This window comes from Cheilinus undulatus, linkage group 13 (assembly GCF_018320785.1).
Source record: "Cheilinus undulatus linkage group 13, ASM1832078v1, whole genome shotgun sequence".
NCBI lineage: Eukaryota > Metazoa > Chordata > Actinopteri > Labriformes > Labridae > Cheilinus > Cheilinus undulatus.
Genome location: NC_054877.1, coordinates 7795501 through 7811540, shown reverse-complemented (window position 1 = coordinate 7811540; position 16040 = coordinate 7795501). Strand labels below are relative to the sequence as shown.

At 40.5% G+C, this 16040-nt stretch overlaps 1 protein-coding gene across 1 annotated transcript; it reads right to left on the bottom strand.

Annotated features, from left to right (window-relative positions):
- Positions 1-309: 309 nt before the first annotated feature.
- On the bottom strand, positions 310-14933 carry crfb16 (cytokine receptor family member B16). The gene is made up of 8 exons (XM_041802970.1): positions 14876-14933; positions 14232-14294; positions 10951-11077; positions 4807-4997; positions 3603-3727; positions 3060-3207; positions 1957-2108; positions 310-396 (listed from the first exon to the last, which is right to left on the bottom strand). Exons 1-8 carry the CDS (start codon positions 14931-14933, stop codon positions 310-312), a joined length of 951 nt encoding a protein of 316 aa, XP_041658904.1.
- Between the last annotated feature and the right edge of the window lie 1107 nt (positions 14934-16040).

The window sequence follows — 16040 nt, the reverse complement described above, 5'->3', positions numbered from 1 at the left end:
TTCAAATGTCTTCCATCTTTTCTCTTCATGGATTTACCGTCAAATAAATATGTCACCAGAGTTCCTGTATTGGTGAATAAGAGATCCTTCATCCACACTGAACAGCTTGTCAACTTCATGTAAACAAAACTCACTCTTGAAGCAAGCATTTTTTCTTCAAATGACAGTTGTAAACCCCAAATGAATTCCTTGAAGGCCTTGACCTCAGAAACTCCGTCTCTGTGTCTCTATTCCAGATATCCTCTAGAAAATGAAGGTTCAGCTTTATGGTCCTGCAGATCAGCTCAGAGTTTTCGAAGTCTGCCAAAGCTAAGAGTCGAGGCTAACCATGTGGATCGGCTCACAAAGCTCCACCTCCTGAGGACTCATGGGGATTTGAATGTCCCAGTCATTTTTCTGCAACAGAGGAAGGATAGTCTTTCATGTCATTAAAAACTAAATCAAAAGATTTCCTTTACATTCACTCAGTTCGTGGCTGTAACAGGGCTGATGGAGTACAGTATCGTATCATCAGCATAAAGATGAATTTTACTAGTCAGTTTTTTTAATATCATATTTATATAAAGTCTAGATAGAAGTGGCCCATGGTTAGATCCCTGGGATTCACTCCTTTGCTGACCCCCATTAAGACGGCTTTTTATTATCCACAGCTTTTGATCAACCTGTGATGTTACATGACATGTACAGAGCTTAACAAAATTATTAGACCACCCTAACCCTAACCAGAGTAAGGTTTATGCCACAGCTGCCCTAAATTAACAGCTTTTGTAAGTACCAAAATCTTTTTTTTATGTTTCTGCAATGGTTAATACACCAATATGTAGAAGCTCTTTAACCAAAATGATATTTTTAATGCTAAAATATTATTATTATTGTTATCTATGAATTTTCAAATTTACTGATTTACAAAAAAACAGAAAAAAATAGTAAAGCACATTATTATTTCTTAATTAATATGTCAAATCATAGTTATTTACTTGCATTCCTGAAGAGAAAAATGAGTTTTAGTGGTTGAATGTTATGCTTGATTCATTTCTGACTTCTCAGAGAAGCCCAGTGAGCCGGCTCAAATTTGGGTGAATTCAGTTTGAAATCCCTCATTCCTGATCAAGATAGTAAAACGTGGAGAGCTGACTGAAAATGAAAGAGTCCGCATTAAGGCACTTCATGGTGCTGGATGGTCTTTGAGACAAATATGACAGGTGGTCAAATTTGACCAATAGCAAGAGCCCATGTGACCACAAAGTAGGCCACACACCAAAGGAGGGAGCATGTGTTGGCCCTATTCCATATATTTGAAGTTTTAATTGTCAAAGTGCATAATATTTGGCCTCAACCCTTTCCTTCTTTATGTTAACAGATGGGGCATGGGTCAAAATATAAAATTAAAATACATGTCATCCAAACATTTGTATGCATTGAATCGATTATTCTTATAATGCTGATTGATGTTCAATTGTTCCCTTTCTGTGAAGTTAAGCTTTAATAAGTTACTTAACTAGGGGTGTGCCACATGATTGACAGCTCTATTCACTAATGCAGCTCCTGCAGCATGAAGCCTGTGCACTGACTGGTTCTGTTTGTGTTTCTTACTCATGATAAGGCCCAATGAGTCATTGCCACTTGCGTGATCTGACAAAAAGGAATGTAAAATGCAAACATACAGCTGAACAAACAACCTGAATTAATAACAACAGAGGTAAAGTGAGGGTAATCCTGGATTTAACAACATGAAAAAGGAGTGATTAAAGTCTTTTAGATTATTAGTTTTAATGCTTGAATTAAACAGAAGGAGTTGGCTGTAGTCTGCAAGCAAATTTTATTCTTTAAATGTTAAATGTTTTGTGCACACTGCTTTATTCTGAGCATTTCAGTGATTTAAACAAAGGACGCACATTTAAGTTCTGATTCTGTTTTGATATTTAAAATGTGATGTTGATAAAAGAGGAAACTGACCAGTGATGGGGGCAGAGGTTCTTTCTGGAAATACGTCCGACAGCTTTCTGCTCGGCAGTGAACGACGGACCAGAAGACGGCGAACAGAAGACCCGCCGTGATGATGACCGTCACCGTCACTGTGGTCGGCTTCATCCAAGCAGCGCCGGGACCTGCAGGCCAGTCACGGAAAGGGTTTTGTTCTTAATTTGAATTCACTCTATTCAGTTAAATCTGCAGCATGCACATGTGTGGTAGAGACATGCATTTCTGTGAGGATGCTCATAGCAGAGCTGGACACGTACAGGTTCAGACACGTTCAGAAAGTATTCAGACCCTCTTTCTTTTTCATTTGTGTAGTATTGCAGCATGATGCTGCATTTGAAAAAAAAAATCATTTTTTATTCTCTTTAATCCAAATGTAGTACCTCACCATAGCGTGAAAACAGAATTTCTATTTTTCTTTTTTTATGCAAATTTATCAAAAACAAAAAACTGATAAATACCACACTGGCATAGGTATTCAGATTGTTTGCAAAACACTGTAAATGTAGCCCAGGTTCCTCCCATTTCTCCTGATCTTTGCTGAGATGTTTCTACACCTTGATTGGACTCCACCTGTGCTAAGTTAAACTGAATGGACATGATCTCGAAAGGCACACACCTAGCAATGATATCAGACAAAAAAAAAAAAAAAAAAAAAAAAACATGAGGTCAAAGGAACTGCCTGCAGAGCTCAGAGACAGGAGTGTTGACAGGTACAGATCTGGGGAAGGCTACAGGCTACATCATGAGCATTTTTGATAGGATATCTTTTTGGAAAGTGACATTTATGCTGCAATGGCAAATTTGTTTTTAGTGACTGTTTTATGATTGTAAAATTGCTTGAGTATAGTCTTAGTAGTGTTCTTCAAATGTTCAGAAAGACCAGAAATGTGGGTGATTTTTGAAAGCTCTGGCTTTAGTTGATAAAATTTGGAAATATGGATTAAAAAACAGATATTTTTAACATAAAAAGCATGAGGTTGTTTTTAGGGTGAGGACAATTAAACTATTAAACTGATTATACTAACCATAACAGGAGAAAAAAGTGTAAATATGTGTGTTTTCCTGTAGACCTGTACCTGTGATAGACACACACTGTGCGTCAGTGCTGCTGCTGTGAAGCTCTGGGTACAGTGTAGTCTGAGCTCTGACGCAGTACTCTGCTCCCTCCTGCAGGGCGGTGACGTGCAGCACCTTCTGCTCTGATGGCATCTTGTACACATCGGCCTGAAACACACACAGAGAGAAAGAGGGAACATCTGAGGTGAGGAAATAAAATAATATACTGCAGAATATCTCCACTAGACAAGACTTTGTTCAAATATTTGTACCACAGATTAAAGAAGACATTTTACTGTTATAACAAGAAAAGGCAGTTGCATGCAAAAGAAAGAGTGACCATGATTTGGGCAAATCAGTGAGAATTTGGCAGAGACAAGAGAAAAGAAAATATCAGGAAAAGTACATGAACAAAACAGAGGAATAAAAATGAAAGGACCAGAAAACAATGAAAACAATGGGGAAAAATTAGAAGAAAAAAAAATAATAACCACGATCAAATTTGGAAAGAACATGAATAAGTAGCAGACCCAAGGAAATAAAGACATGATGTTAACTCTGACCTGCTGCTCTTCACCTCTCTTCCACACCTTCACCGTGACGACAGCAGTGAAAGGAAGCTTGTCGAACGTCACCTGAAGAGCACCACCGACCGCCGTCACCGTCATCTCAGGGGCCGTCAGATCTGCTGCGAATAAAACGCATTCACACTCAATCCTTCAGTCATCTTTCAGTAATATACTGGATGAGCAAGCACGTTCACATACTTCTCCTGAGATAAAGAGGTGGAATATCTCGAGTGGTTTCAGGGTCGGTCTGGGACCTGAGATTTTTAGATCATGCAGGGGGTGGAAAATAACTAATTAGATTTACTCACATTACTGCAGTTGAGTAGATTTATGGTCAGCATATTTACTTCCATTTAAATATTCTTATTTATTCAGATTAATTGTTGAATTTCATCGATCCATCCTTTTTCTATACTGCTGATATTGCAGGGGGCTGGAGCCTATCCCAGCTGTCATATGGCGAGAGGCGGGGCACACCCTGGACTGGTTGCCAGTCAGTTGTAGGGCTGACAAACAGGCATGCTCCCACTCACACCAATGTAGGATCATCACTTAACCTAACCAGAATGTTTCTTTCCAATGCATGCATGGGGAGAACATGCAAACTCCACACAGAAAGGCCCTAACCAGCGGACCAGGGACCCTCCTGCTGTCATTTCACTTCAGTCTAGTATTCTAGTACTCTTCTCATCTTATGCAATAAAGAGGGATGAGAATGTGCAAATGCATGCTGTTGTTTCATCACAAAGTCACACCAACATTTACTAGCCTAGCATGTATATTACAGTATAGATGTTTCTGCAGTCCTGTGTGCATGCTGAACGCTATCAAAGAGTTGTGGTCTAAATGGGAACTTTTTTGAAACTTAAAACCATATGGGCATATCTAATGGATTCTTTGAGTGTAAATGGGGCCTTAAACTCTCTACATGTCAAACATTGCTTCATGATCACGTCTGAGCACAAACATCTTGGCTCTGAGCCTCACTTCACTCACATTATATAAGTTGCACTCATGTGTTTGCTTGTCTTCATCAAGCTCTGATTGTGTACCATATAAAATGAAAAATGTATGTAGTCACACCCAAAAGCACTCAGCACAATGTGATTTTGACAGCGTGCCTTGTACCGTCAACATACATAGTGTACGTAGTGTAAACCTGTTATGAGATGAAACCCTGCTCCTGATTGGCTCTTACTGTCTCTGCGGTTGAAAGGATGGTCGAGTCTTTTCCAGGGTGACTTCTTTGATCCACACACAGCTCTGATCCGGATGTTGTAGTCTGAGTCTGAGCCCAGGTCATAGGTCAGGTCGCAGGCTGTATGAGGAGTCAGCTGACACTCCAGAGCATCCACCCAGCTGTCGTTCAGCACCGTCAGCTCAAACTCCCTAATGGACAAAGACATAAACACAGCTTTAACAAAGTCCTGTTTTCATGTGTGCTTCTGTTGAGTTGCTGTTTTTGTGTAACATGTCATCCAGCTATGGGTTGCACCAGCTGTGCATAAGTTCAAAGGTAGCCTTGTTTGAATGTAAGTTCTTACTTACTGAAGTTTACGCTGTAGGCTTCACAATACTCACATATGCAAAATGCCTTGTCATGTTTTTCATTCACAGTGCTGTTTGAGAATTAAGGTAGTTGCCATATGTTATTTTTGGCCGTTAGCGCCCATAGCAAACATGGGGTTAAAAAATGCTTTTCAGTAATTGGTTAAAGTGAGAGAAAACGTCATATCTGTGACATTATTTTGGATAGTTTGGATGTAAATCTCTACAGGTCAAGATCAACTTTACGTCTCTGTGGTACACCGAACAATTACACAACTTAAGTTATAACTTATCTAGTTTCAACGTAGGGTTTAGTGTTGACTTTACACCATAATTTAAAGCAGAATGTACGCTTAGCTGGTGCAACAGGCTGCTGATGTTTGTTGTGTAAGCTCAGTTCCATCAGACATCAGTCACAGTAGTTCTCCGGAGCTACACCCTGCATTCTTCCACAAACAAAGACGCTGAAGCTATGCTGTCTACCAACAGAAGCTGGATTCCTGCTGTCAAATTAAGCCCTATTGGTTTAGCACTATTCATTCATACTGACATGCATTTCTTAAACTAAGGGTTTTCAGATTGTGGGAGAAAGTGTTAACTGCCTTATGATTATGCTCTCCTCTAATGCAGTTGGAGCAATTAGTCTGCATCATTGATGCACATATTTAACCTTGAAAATATTGCCAATGGGGTAGTTGCTATGTGCATAGCTATGCTAAAGCGATTACAAGTTTGTGAGCAATGGCTGCTACTTGTGAAAGGATTTGCATGGATGCAGCTGTAGCAGCATTTTTATCAGAACTGGACATTTCTTTATTACAAAGAGAGCAAAAAGCCACACTGAAAGCTTTTCTGGGTGGAAAAGATGTTTTTGCTCCACTCCCGATTGGCTTTGGGAAACGTTTAGTTTACTAACTGGCTCCACTGATAGTGAACAATGAAAATGGCTGCCTGTCAAACTTTCATTATGTAGTTTGCAACCCTAATTCCAAGAGAACTTCTACCATTTCATGAAAAATATTAGCTTTTTTTTATTCTATGGCAGCAACACATCTCAAAAAAGTAGGGACAGGGCCATGTTGACCATCGTGTAGCCTCCCCTCTCCTCTGACAACAGTCTGTAAAGTAAGAGGACTAGTTGCAGGAGTTTTGGGAGTGGAATGTTGTCCCATTCTTGTCTGATGTAGGATTCTACCTGCTCAGCTGTCCTCTTTGTTGCATATTTTGTTTATGATGTGCCAAACGTTTCTATTGGTGAAAAGTCTGGACAGCAGTGTTAATTTTGACACCTTTCTTTCATTTTAGTGTTAGTCCTTCAATCACGTCTTTTCTTAACCTTCGTTTCCCTGTTTCTCACTTGTGAATCCATCTTGCACAGCTCCCATCTGAACTGTTTGGGCCCGGTTAGAAAGTGATAGGACCAATCAGCGATGAGGGGCAGGACGTTTGGGTGAGGAAGAGTCATGACGTAAGCAAGCAGGGCGAAGAGGCCGGTGCAATTATGGCAGAGGGTATTAGCGTGGATGCTGCTAAAGCGTAAGTTTGATCAGAATTTGACCAAATTTCTTTGTTAAAAGAAGAACAAAGAACAGAAGTGAGTTGTTTTCTTTTCAAAAATGACAAAAGTTGTGTACTGACATGTCTACAGTCACCATGATTTGCATTATGAAGTTCCCTATGGAGTTTAGTACTCGGTAGGGGTACAGCTTGTTTTGGGGCTCCGGCGTCACGTGTTTTGTTGCTCTGATTGGCCTGTAAAGATGTGACGGACAGAACCTTCATCCAATCACCCTCCGAGGTTTTTTTTCAAAGGCTCTGCCCTTTCCCAAACACTGTCTATGAGTGGTTTTCCAGATGGATGTGTGACTGGTGTGTAGTTTGTCTTTTAGTTTTAGTACCATTTTAGTCATTTCTACCCTTTTAAGTTTTAGTATAGTTTTAGTCGATGAAAACTATGGACTTTTTGTCCATTTAAAGTCCTCACATTTTAGTCTTTCCTTGTAGTCTAAGCATTCATTCTCTTACCTAAATCTCTAATCCACAGTGGACCTGGATCTTTAATGTCAGACAAAAACTATATCACATTTTAGTCTAGTTTTAGCCATTTTTGATGAAAACTAAATCTATCTTTTGTCAGTTTTAGTTACCAAAGATCTATTTTTAGCTAGTCTTAGTCTAGTCTTCGTCATGGAAAAAACGGCTGTCTACGAACATTTTCAGACATAGTTTAGTTGACGAAATTAACAGTGCTGGACTGCAGGCAGGCCAGTTTAGCACTTTAACTCTTTTCCCGTGAAGCCATGCTGTTGTGACGGTATTGTATGTGGTTTAGCATTGTCTTGTTATAATAGTCAAGGCCATCCCTGAAAGAGACATTGTCTGGATGGGAACATATGTTCCTGAAAACCTCTATGTACTTTCCAGCATTGATAGTTCCTTTCCAGATGTGTTAACTGCCATAGGCACTAATGCAGCACCATACCATCAGAGATGCAGGCTTTAAAACTGTGAAATGTTAACAATCTGGATGGTCCCTTTTCTGTTTAGTCTGTAGGATGTGGTGTCAGTGGTTTCCAAAAAGATTTTCAAACTTTGATTCATGTGACCACAGAACAGTTTTCCATTTTGCCAAAGTCTGTTTTGAATTAACTTTGGCGCACAGAAGATGGTCGTGTTTCTGGATTGTGTTCACATATGGCTTCTTCTCTGCATGGCACAGCTTTAACTTCCATTTTCTGATGGCATTGCAAACTGGCAATAATTTCTGGAAGTGTTCTGAGCCCATGCAATGATTTCAGGTACCAAATCATGCCTGTTTTTCATGCAGTGTTGCCTGAGGACCCAAAGATCACAAACATGCAATATTAACCTTTGACCTTATCCTGTATGCACAGAGAATTCTCCGGATTCGCCGAATCTTTGGATGACATCATGAACAGTAGATGGTGGGATATTCAAAGTCAAAACATTTTTTTTTAAATTCTTCCACACTTTTTAAACCGTTTTTTATAGACTGGTGAACTTCTGCCCATCTTAACTTCTGAGAGAAGAATGTGAATTGTGAATTGTATATGGGCTGGTGAGATTTGCAAATGACTGCATTGCATTCTGTTTTAATGTACATTTCACAAAGCGGCCCAACTTTTTTGAAATTGGGCTTGTACATTTCAGACAAGTATTTAAAGGGTTTTTTTGCCCAGGGAACTGAATCTGGTCTGTCATTCTCCTTACTGAGAGTGGTGGGGCGGTGCTCTGGTGCGTCCTCTACTGACCAGACTCTACTGCTCAGAATGATCCATCCTCAAAATATATGATTAAACTTGTCTAAAATATATAGCAATACTTTACTAAATTGTTTTATTTCCCCATTCCTTCTCACCACACTCCTATAGAATAAGAAGCCAGAGGATTACCAATGTAATGAATCTTCCCCTGAGGTAAACTTGAATATCTGAAGCAGTCCATCACATGGTTGTTGAGATATTTCAGATTTCTAGTGGTAAACCAGCAGACAGACAGACATGCCTGCAGTAGAACCAAGCTACCAGTCTGGCTAACAACTAAAAGACTTGGGATGAGATCACAACACTCGCTCACTTGTTGACTTTAAAACAGCCACAGGAACATTCCCCACAGCCCAGAGTGACTCAAATGTCCTTCTCTGTGGTTCACGGCTGTTCTGATTAAGTCCAAGAACAAAGCCTCTGATGACGTCTCAGCGCTTTGACACACCTGTGAATCATCTTCATTAGTGAAGATGTGTCATTATTTTCTGTGTTCTTAGATGCATGATTTCTTTGAATCATAATAGATGCACTGATTAGTGGGTAGAATGACCTGCTGGATTGAGTTACACGTGTCATGTACATATTTCAGGCAGATGAACATCTGCACCGTGACACCTGACCAGAGCTGACTCGTCTTTACAGTCAGTGAAACTAAATCTTCATACACCACTTCAGCAGCACACAAGATACACTAAACCCCTCCTTTATCTTTAAAACAAACCTTTTTCAATCCAAGGTGTATTTACTAATCAACCATTTTGGCTTTGAGAATTTCTTTTAATGATGGAGAAAAGCTGGTAAAAGTGGACTTCCTAATGCTCATTGCCAGCAATCCTTGAATACTGATTAGCTTGAAGCATTAAAAGAAGCCATTAATAACAGCTTTTCTTCCTCATTAAGAGAGATTTATCCATGAAACCAAAATTCCTGTTTGCCGTTAACTAAACAGGCCATTTGGAGAGATATGTTCGTTAAACTGAGACCTCCATTCAAAACAGTGGGGGTGTCTGGAGCTCAACATCACACCTGGTCTCTACTGGGACCATCACCATGTTAATTTGGAGCTCAGACAACAGAGCCCACAGCCTGTGGCTGAGGATGATGTAGTGAGCACAAAGAAAACAGAACGGCAACTTCCAAAAGCAGTTCACAATTCATTGTATGGCAGTCTTTAGTATAACAGCCAGTGTTTCCCTGTCTGTCATGGTGGCAGTGCCACACATTCTTACCAAAATCAAAGGTGGACTCAGCACAAAGTGCTCTCTGGTAAGCCCTGATGGTGGATAAACAGAATAAGTTCCCTCTTTGGTGCCCTCTCACTAGACAAAATTTAACAAAAGTACCCCTTGAAGCTTCTTAAGAGAGAAAATTTTACAAAGTGCCCTAAATATTGCCCTTTACTTAGACAAAACCAACAAAGAGCCCTCTGAAGTGCTCTATGAAAGGACAAATTAGACAAAGAGCCTTCAGAAGTGCCCTCTCAAAACACAACATTGGCCTAATGCCTCTTAATAGCCATCTTAATAGACAAAATTGACATCAAGCTCTCTTAAGTTCCATATAAATTGACAAATTTGTGAAAGTGACCCTTAAGTTCCCTCTAAATCAGTGGTTCTTAACTGGTGGGTCTGGCTAAAGATCTCAGAGGGTACGGGACCCTGTCTACGTGTCAAAATTATATGATCAAACATCTGTTTTTAAACCATGATTAGAAACATAGTGTATTTGGACCAACCTAAAAGATGAAAAATGAAGAGACTCCATTATAAAATCACATATTTACAAGAAATCAAACTCAGAAGAGTTTGAAAAGCAGGTAATTTACAAGAAAATTGTTTAAAAAGTCTTACATTTTGACACTAGAAGCTCAAAGATGTCCTTTTTTAAAATCCGAAATTTACAACAGTGTATAGTAAAAAAATTACAAGAAATCAAACTGAAAACAGTTTTTAGATTTTCAGCTTTTGGCTTTATAGTCTCCAAAATCCAACATTTTCATTCATGTATGCTTACAGCTTTTAAGGTCATTTTTTTCTTTTTTTTTTCTCGTAAATCAGAGTTGAGTTTTTAAATGAAAAATCACAGATTTTAAAAAATATTTTTTTCTCTGTTGGCCTATTATGTTGGAATTTTGCCAATGAAAACAACTCAAATTCATGTGTAATGACAAAAGGTAACAAATCGCCCCTTAAGTGAACTTTACCCAGACCAAACTAAGGAAGAGCCCTCTTAACTGCCAAATTAATGGTCAAATTTGATAAAAGCCACCCTACATACCCTCTAAATAGACCAAATTTTTTTTTCTAAGTGTCTCTATTGAATTTCCATCCAAGAAAGAGGGTGAAATGCCTTTCCTCAGAACAACTTTTTCAGCTGATGTTTTCCTTGTGTTTACTAATCCTTGTAAATGAAACAGTTCTATCTGTTTAAGCAGTGTTAAAGAATCCTTACATTTGTGTTTAGATTTGAAAGATTTTAAGAATTGTTATTTTTCATGTGTGACTCACCCCTGAAACTGTACGGAGTACAGGACTGCAGTGTCACAGAGAGCCTGCAGGGGGCGCCACTTCAAGATGTGCTTCATGTTAACAGAGTCCATGGTGACTCCGCTGGGTGCCGGCAACGTCCAAACATCTGATGGAACAATGAATACATGCATTAATGTACGTCTGGAGGAAGCTGTGGTTGAAGTAGCACAACTTACAAACTGAGGAAAGAGAAGTGCTGACGAGAATTACATCAGCAGTCTGGTGAGTAATTGCTTTTAGCATTAGCATCAAGCTACTGTAACATTCAGTATGGCAGCATAGACAAACGAAACAGCGTAATAACAGACATAAGATTATGACTAATCCATAATGATACGACAGAAACCCAGTGATCACCATGTCACAACAGCATGTGTACAATCTTCCCGCATCAGCAGATTTTCCTCTAACAAGCACTACGTGCTTTCATGAAATAAGATGATTATCTAAACTTGGCAGGTGTGACCAGATTCCACGCGTGTAATCAGGCAGATCTGTCCTACAAGTTTCAGTCTGTCACGTTTGTTCCTGGTCAGACAGTAATTAGACCAATCAGCATTAATTTGAGGAGTAAGAGGTGGAATTTCCTAATATGGGCATTCACAATAAAAACTCAAGCAAAGTGACAATTATGGACTTAAATTGTGAAAAAAGTGACAGAACTAGCGTGTTTATGATCAATTTAACTTCACTTTAGCGGTGTTACTGGTGAGTTTACAAGGCCACAGATTTTACAGCTGCTTCTCTGACCTAGTTTAACACCACAGCCCACTTTTTTAAGGTTATTTTGGTGGGGTTTTTTTGAATGGGACATCTGAAGAGACAGGAAACATGGAGAGAAAGTACCTGCTCTACCCACTGAGTCTCAGCAGCTTTAAACAGTTGTTTGAGCTGTTAAATGATGAACTGCTGCAGCGTTGGGCTGAGGACAAACTGTCGATCCAATGCAACACATAGAGTGTGTTCAAACTGGAACAGGCCGACAGTAGCTGCGTTTCCACTACCTTTAGAAATGAGCAAAAAGTGTTTATGCTCTCATGAGGAGGTTTTTCAGATGTTTTGATATAGTTATATATCCCAAAAGTGCAATGGAAACACTTTTTCTGCATTAACAGGTCTCAGGATGTGACGTACGGTGTCACATGACCAGTTCACTCCAAGACAATATGGCATGGTACGTGTGCACCCATGTGGACTTAACATCATACTTGTACCCTTATTCATGGCTTTTGCCATACATACAGACTTTGCCTCTGAACTATCCTCCATTACCTTCGCCTTTTGTTCAAAATGATCAAGACAGCCACTGTAGATGTAATCATAACCGTACCAACACGTAACAGGCTTCGAGAGTCCAGCTTCCTTGCAGCGGACACTCACGAGATGAGATTTTACGAGAATTACGAGGCTCATTCCCGAAACACTCGTCAATGGAAACACATTCAAAGTGACGTTGTACTTTGTCAAAATTTTGTACTTTGTCTTTTATTTTGCAAAAAACTGTGACGGAAACCCGGCTAATGACGCTTTGCAAAGTGAGTACAATCGCTGTTTGTTGCTGTTATTACCGATAGCAGACTTGGAGAGAAAGGAACACATTGACCTGTTTACTGTGCAATTCAGTCTTGGTCATTTTGAAATTTTGAAATTGCTGCCAACATTTTAACAGCTTGTCTAATACGGCCTTAAGAGGAAGTTTTTCATCGTCCCTTTAACTTTGCTAATAGTTGATCAGTCCTGAGCTGATCATGGATTCATGTTGGGTCTTTATAATTAAAATACAGAATATAGTTCAGACTTCTCGCCTTTATAAAGGGTCTCAAGATAACTTTGGTTATGAAATGATGTTTCAGAAGTGGAGACTGGCTACAGGTACATCACAAAAAGTCATTAAAATGTTAACTTTTTCCTGTGATTTTATTCAATAAGTGAAACGTCCATAAAGTCCAGATTCATCTCTTACATAGTGAAATATCTCAAGACCTTTGTTTTTTAACCTTAATGATCACGCCTTACAGCTCATTAGATTAGAAATCCACTATCTCAAAATTGGGCTGCACGGTGACACAGGGGTTAGCACTATCGCCTCACAGCGAGAAGATTCCTGGTTTGCTTCCTGGTTGGGGCACTTCTGCATGGAGTTTTCATGTTCTCCCCGTGCATTCGTGGGTTCTCTCTGGGTACTCTGGCTTCCTCCCACCACCAAAAACATGCTGGTTAGGTTAACTGGTGACTCTAAATTGAGCGTAGGAGTGAGAGCGCCTGGTTGATTGACTGGCGACCAGTCCAGGGTGTGCCTCACCTCTCACCCACCCGACATCTGGGATAGGCTCCAGCTCCCCAGACCAGTGACCCCCAACAGGATAAGCAGTATAACGAATGGATTGATGGACTATCTTAAGATATTAGAACATTGTGGGAAAGCCCAATTTGCAAAGGTTTCCGGAGCCTGGTTCAGTACACACAACCACAATCACGGGGAAGACTGCTGGCTTGACTCATGTCCAGAGGACAATCATTGACACCCTCCACAAGGGGGGTAAGCCACAGAAGGTCCCTGCTGACAGAGCAGGCTGTTCTCAAAGGCTGTATCAAAGCAGATTCATGGAAAGATGACTGGGAGCGAATGTTGTGGTTTAAAAAAAAAAAAAAAGGAACAAAAGCAACAGGGATGAGCTCAGCCTGCAGAAGGTTGTCAAACAAAGCAGATTCAAGGACTTAGGGGAGCTTCACAAGGAGTGAACTGAGGCTGGAGTCAGTGGATCAAGAGCAGCCAAGAGGTCCAGGAAATGGACTACAAGTGTCGTGTTCTTAGTGTGGACCCACTCCTGAACTAGAGACATCATCAGTATCTAACCTGGGCTAAGGAAAAAAAGACCTGGACCGATTAAGCATTTCAGTTGCAAAATCAAGGTCCCAGAGTTTGGAGGAAGATCAGAGACGGACAGGATCCAAGAAGCTTGAAGTCCAGTGTTTTCAGTTTCCACAGTCAATGTCTTATCAAGTCCGGAGTCAAGGCTGTCAGCTATCTACAAGATTTTAGAGACCTTCATGCTTCCATCTGTTTAGATGATTTATGGAGATTCTGATTTCCTTTCCCAGCAGGACTTGTCACCTGTCACCTGTCACCCGCACTAGGCCCTGGCAGCACATCACCCCTACCCTCATCCACCTTCACTGGCTCCCAGTTACATTCTGAATAAAAATACAAAATCCTCCTCCTCGCTTACAAATCCCTTCATGCCCTTGCCCCTCAGTACCTCTCTGAGCCTCTGGTCCACAGACGCTGGCCTTCTCAGAGTTCCCACCACCAAACTTCACACCTATGAAGACAGAGCGTTCAGGACTACAGCCCCCATCCCCTGGAACTCCCTGAAAACATCAGCAATGCTCAATCCTCGGACACGTTTAAAAAAACTCCTCAAGCAACACCTGTTCACCACAGCTTACAGTCTCTCATAAACCTGCCCCCTACACACACTGAATTAAGTGTTTGTATTTTGTATTGTATTGTATTTTTGTGTTATTTCTTGTTTTCCACTCTTCTGTAAAGCGACCTTGGGTCTCATGAAAGGTGCTACATAAGTCCGAGCTGTTATTATTATTATTACTGTGGACTAATCAGATAAACGGTGCTGCCCCAGGGCAAAAAAAGAGATATGACTACCTTTATGTTGTAGATGTTAAAGCCAATGTCTTCAGTAGAACATAAGAAAAAGTAATCCTCGCTCCCAAAGGTAAAGAGCATCTATCAGACGATGATTGCAGATGGGTTTCAAGATTGCTCTGCACATGGTCTTAAGTGAGCAAAAGAGGAACTCATGTCTGTTTTTAGCCTGTTTCTCAGAAACCTGAACTGAATTGTTTGTACCTATGCAGTCTGAGTGTTTCAATCATAACTTACAGTTTGTGAAGTCCAGGAGGGCCGTCATCATGAGCATCACCTGCAGACCCAGACTCATGACCAGAAAGTTTGTCTCATCAACAAAAATACAGAAAAAAACCTGCTCATGTCGGCTCCATCATGTTCATAGCCCTTCAAAAATCCCAACATTGAATCCAGAGAACACTCCTGCAAAGAAAACCTACAGACGTTCCTTTATTTTCCTGCAAAACATGATTCTGGATCCATCTTTAAGCTCATCCAAGAGATTAAAAAAGCTTTAAATCCTCTGAGATCATGTCCCTGTTTATATCTCGGTTTAACATCCACATGCTCCTGAGTATGAGGCTCCTCTCATCGCTGATCTTCTGATTCAAAAACAATGTCAAAGTTTGACCCCTAGAAAGCAGAATCCATGTTAGCGTGTCAGTGATCTGTTCTTTCTGCAGAACAAAAAGCTGGTGTGTCTGGATGCTGATGCTGGTTCTGAGCTGTGCAGCCGGTCCGACTTGTTGTTTTCTCCCTCGGGGCATCAGCTGTCATTTGTTCGTTTCAAGCCAGGTGCTAAACACACCCTGGGAACGGTGAATACTGTAAAGCTCCTATAGAGCTGCTGAGAGCTGGTCTGGTCTGAGGCTCTGCTGTGAGATCCTCTTTCAGTAACTGGGTCAAAGTGTCGGCATATAGATAATTTAGATACTAGAAAACAGCTTTTAGATCAACATCATGATCCTGCTCTCCTCTGATTGACGTTTCAGAGCCCTAAATCATGAGGTGGTCTGCTCCTTCATGCACATGTGCAGACCTTTCACGTGCTACAGACACGCACCCTGTAATCTTAACTGACACCAGAAACACATTTTTGTCACCGTTTTGGCCTGACTTAAAAGTGCTTTCTGTGACTAAACCCCTAAGCCCTTATGAGAACGCCTGCAGAAATGTTTCAAGTTTCAACAGGCAGTAGTCACAGTGGCCGTTGTTTTTAAGCCAGGTCTGTGGCTCCTTTCCTCCTTTCTCTCTCTCTCCCTTATTTTCAGCTCTGCCCCCTGTCCTATCTTTACAATTATGGCATCAAAGACCAGTAAATCTTTGGGAAAGTTAAGAGTTTACAGAAAATAAACTCATGACCATAAGGACCCTTTCCTCACGTGAAGGTATGGCATGCAAGGCTCTCTATATGAGGGAA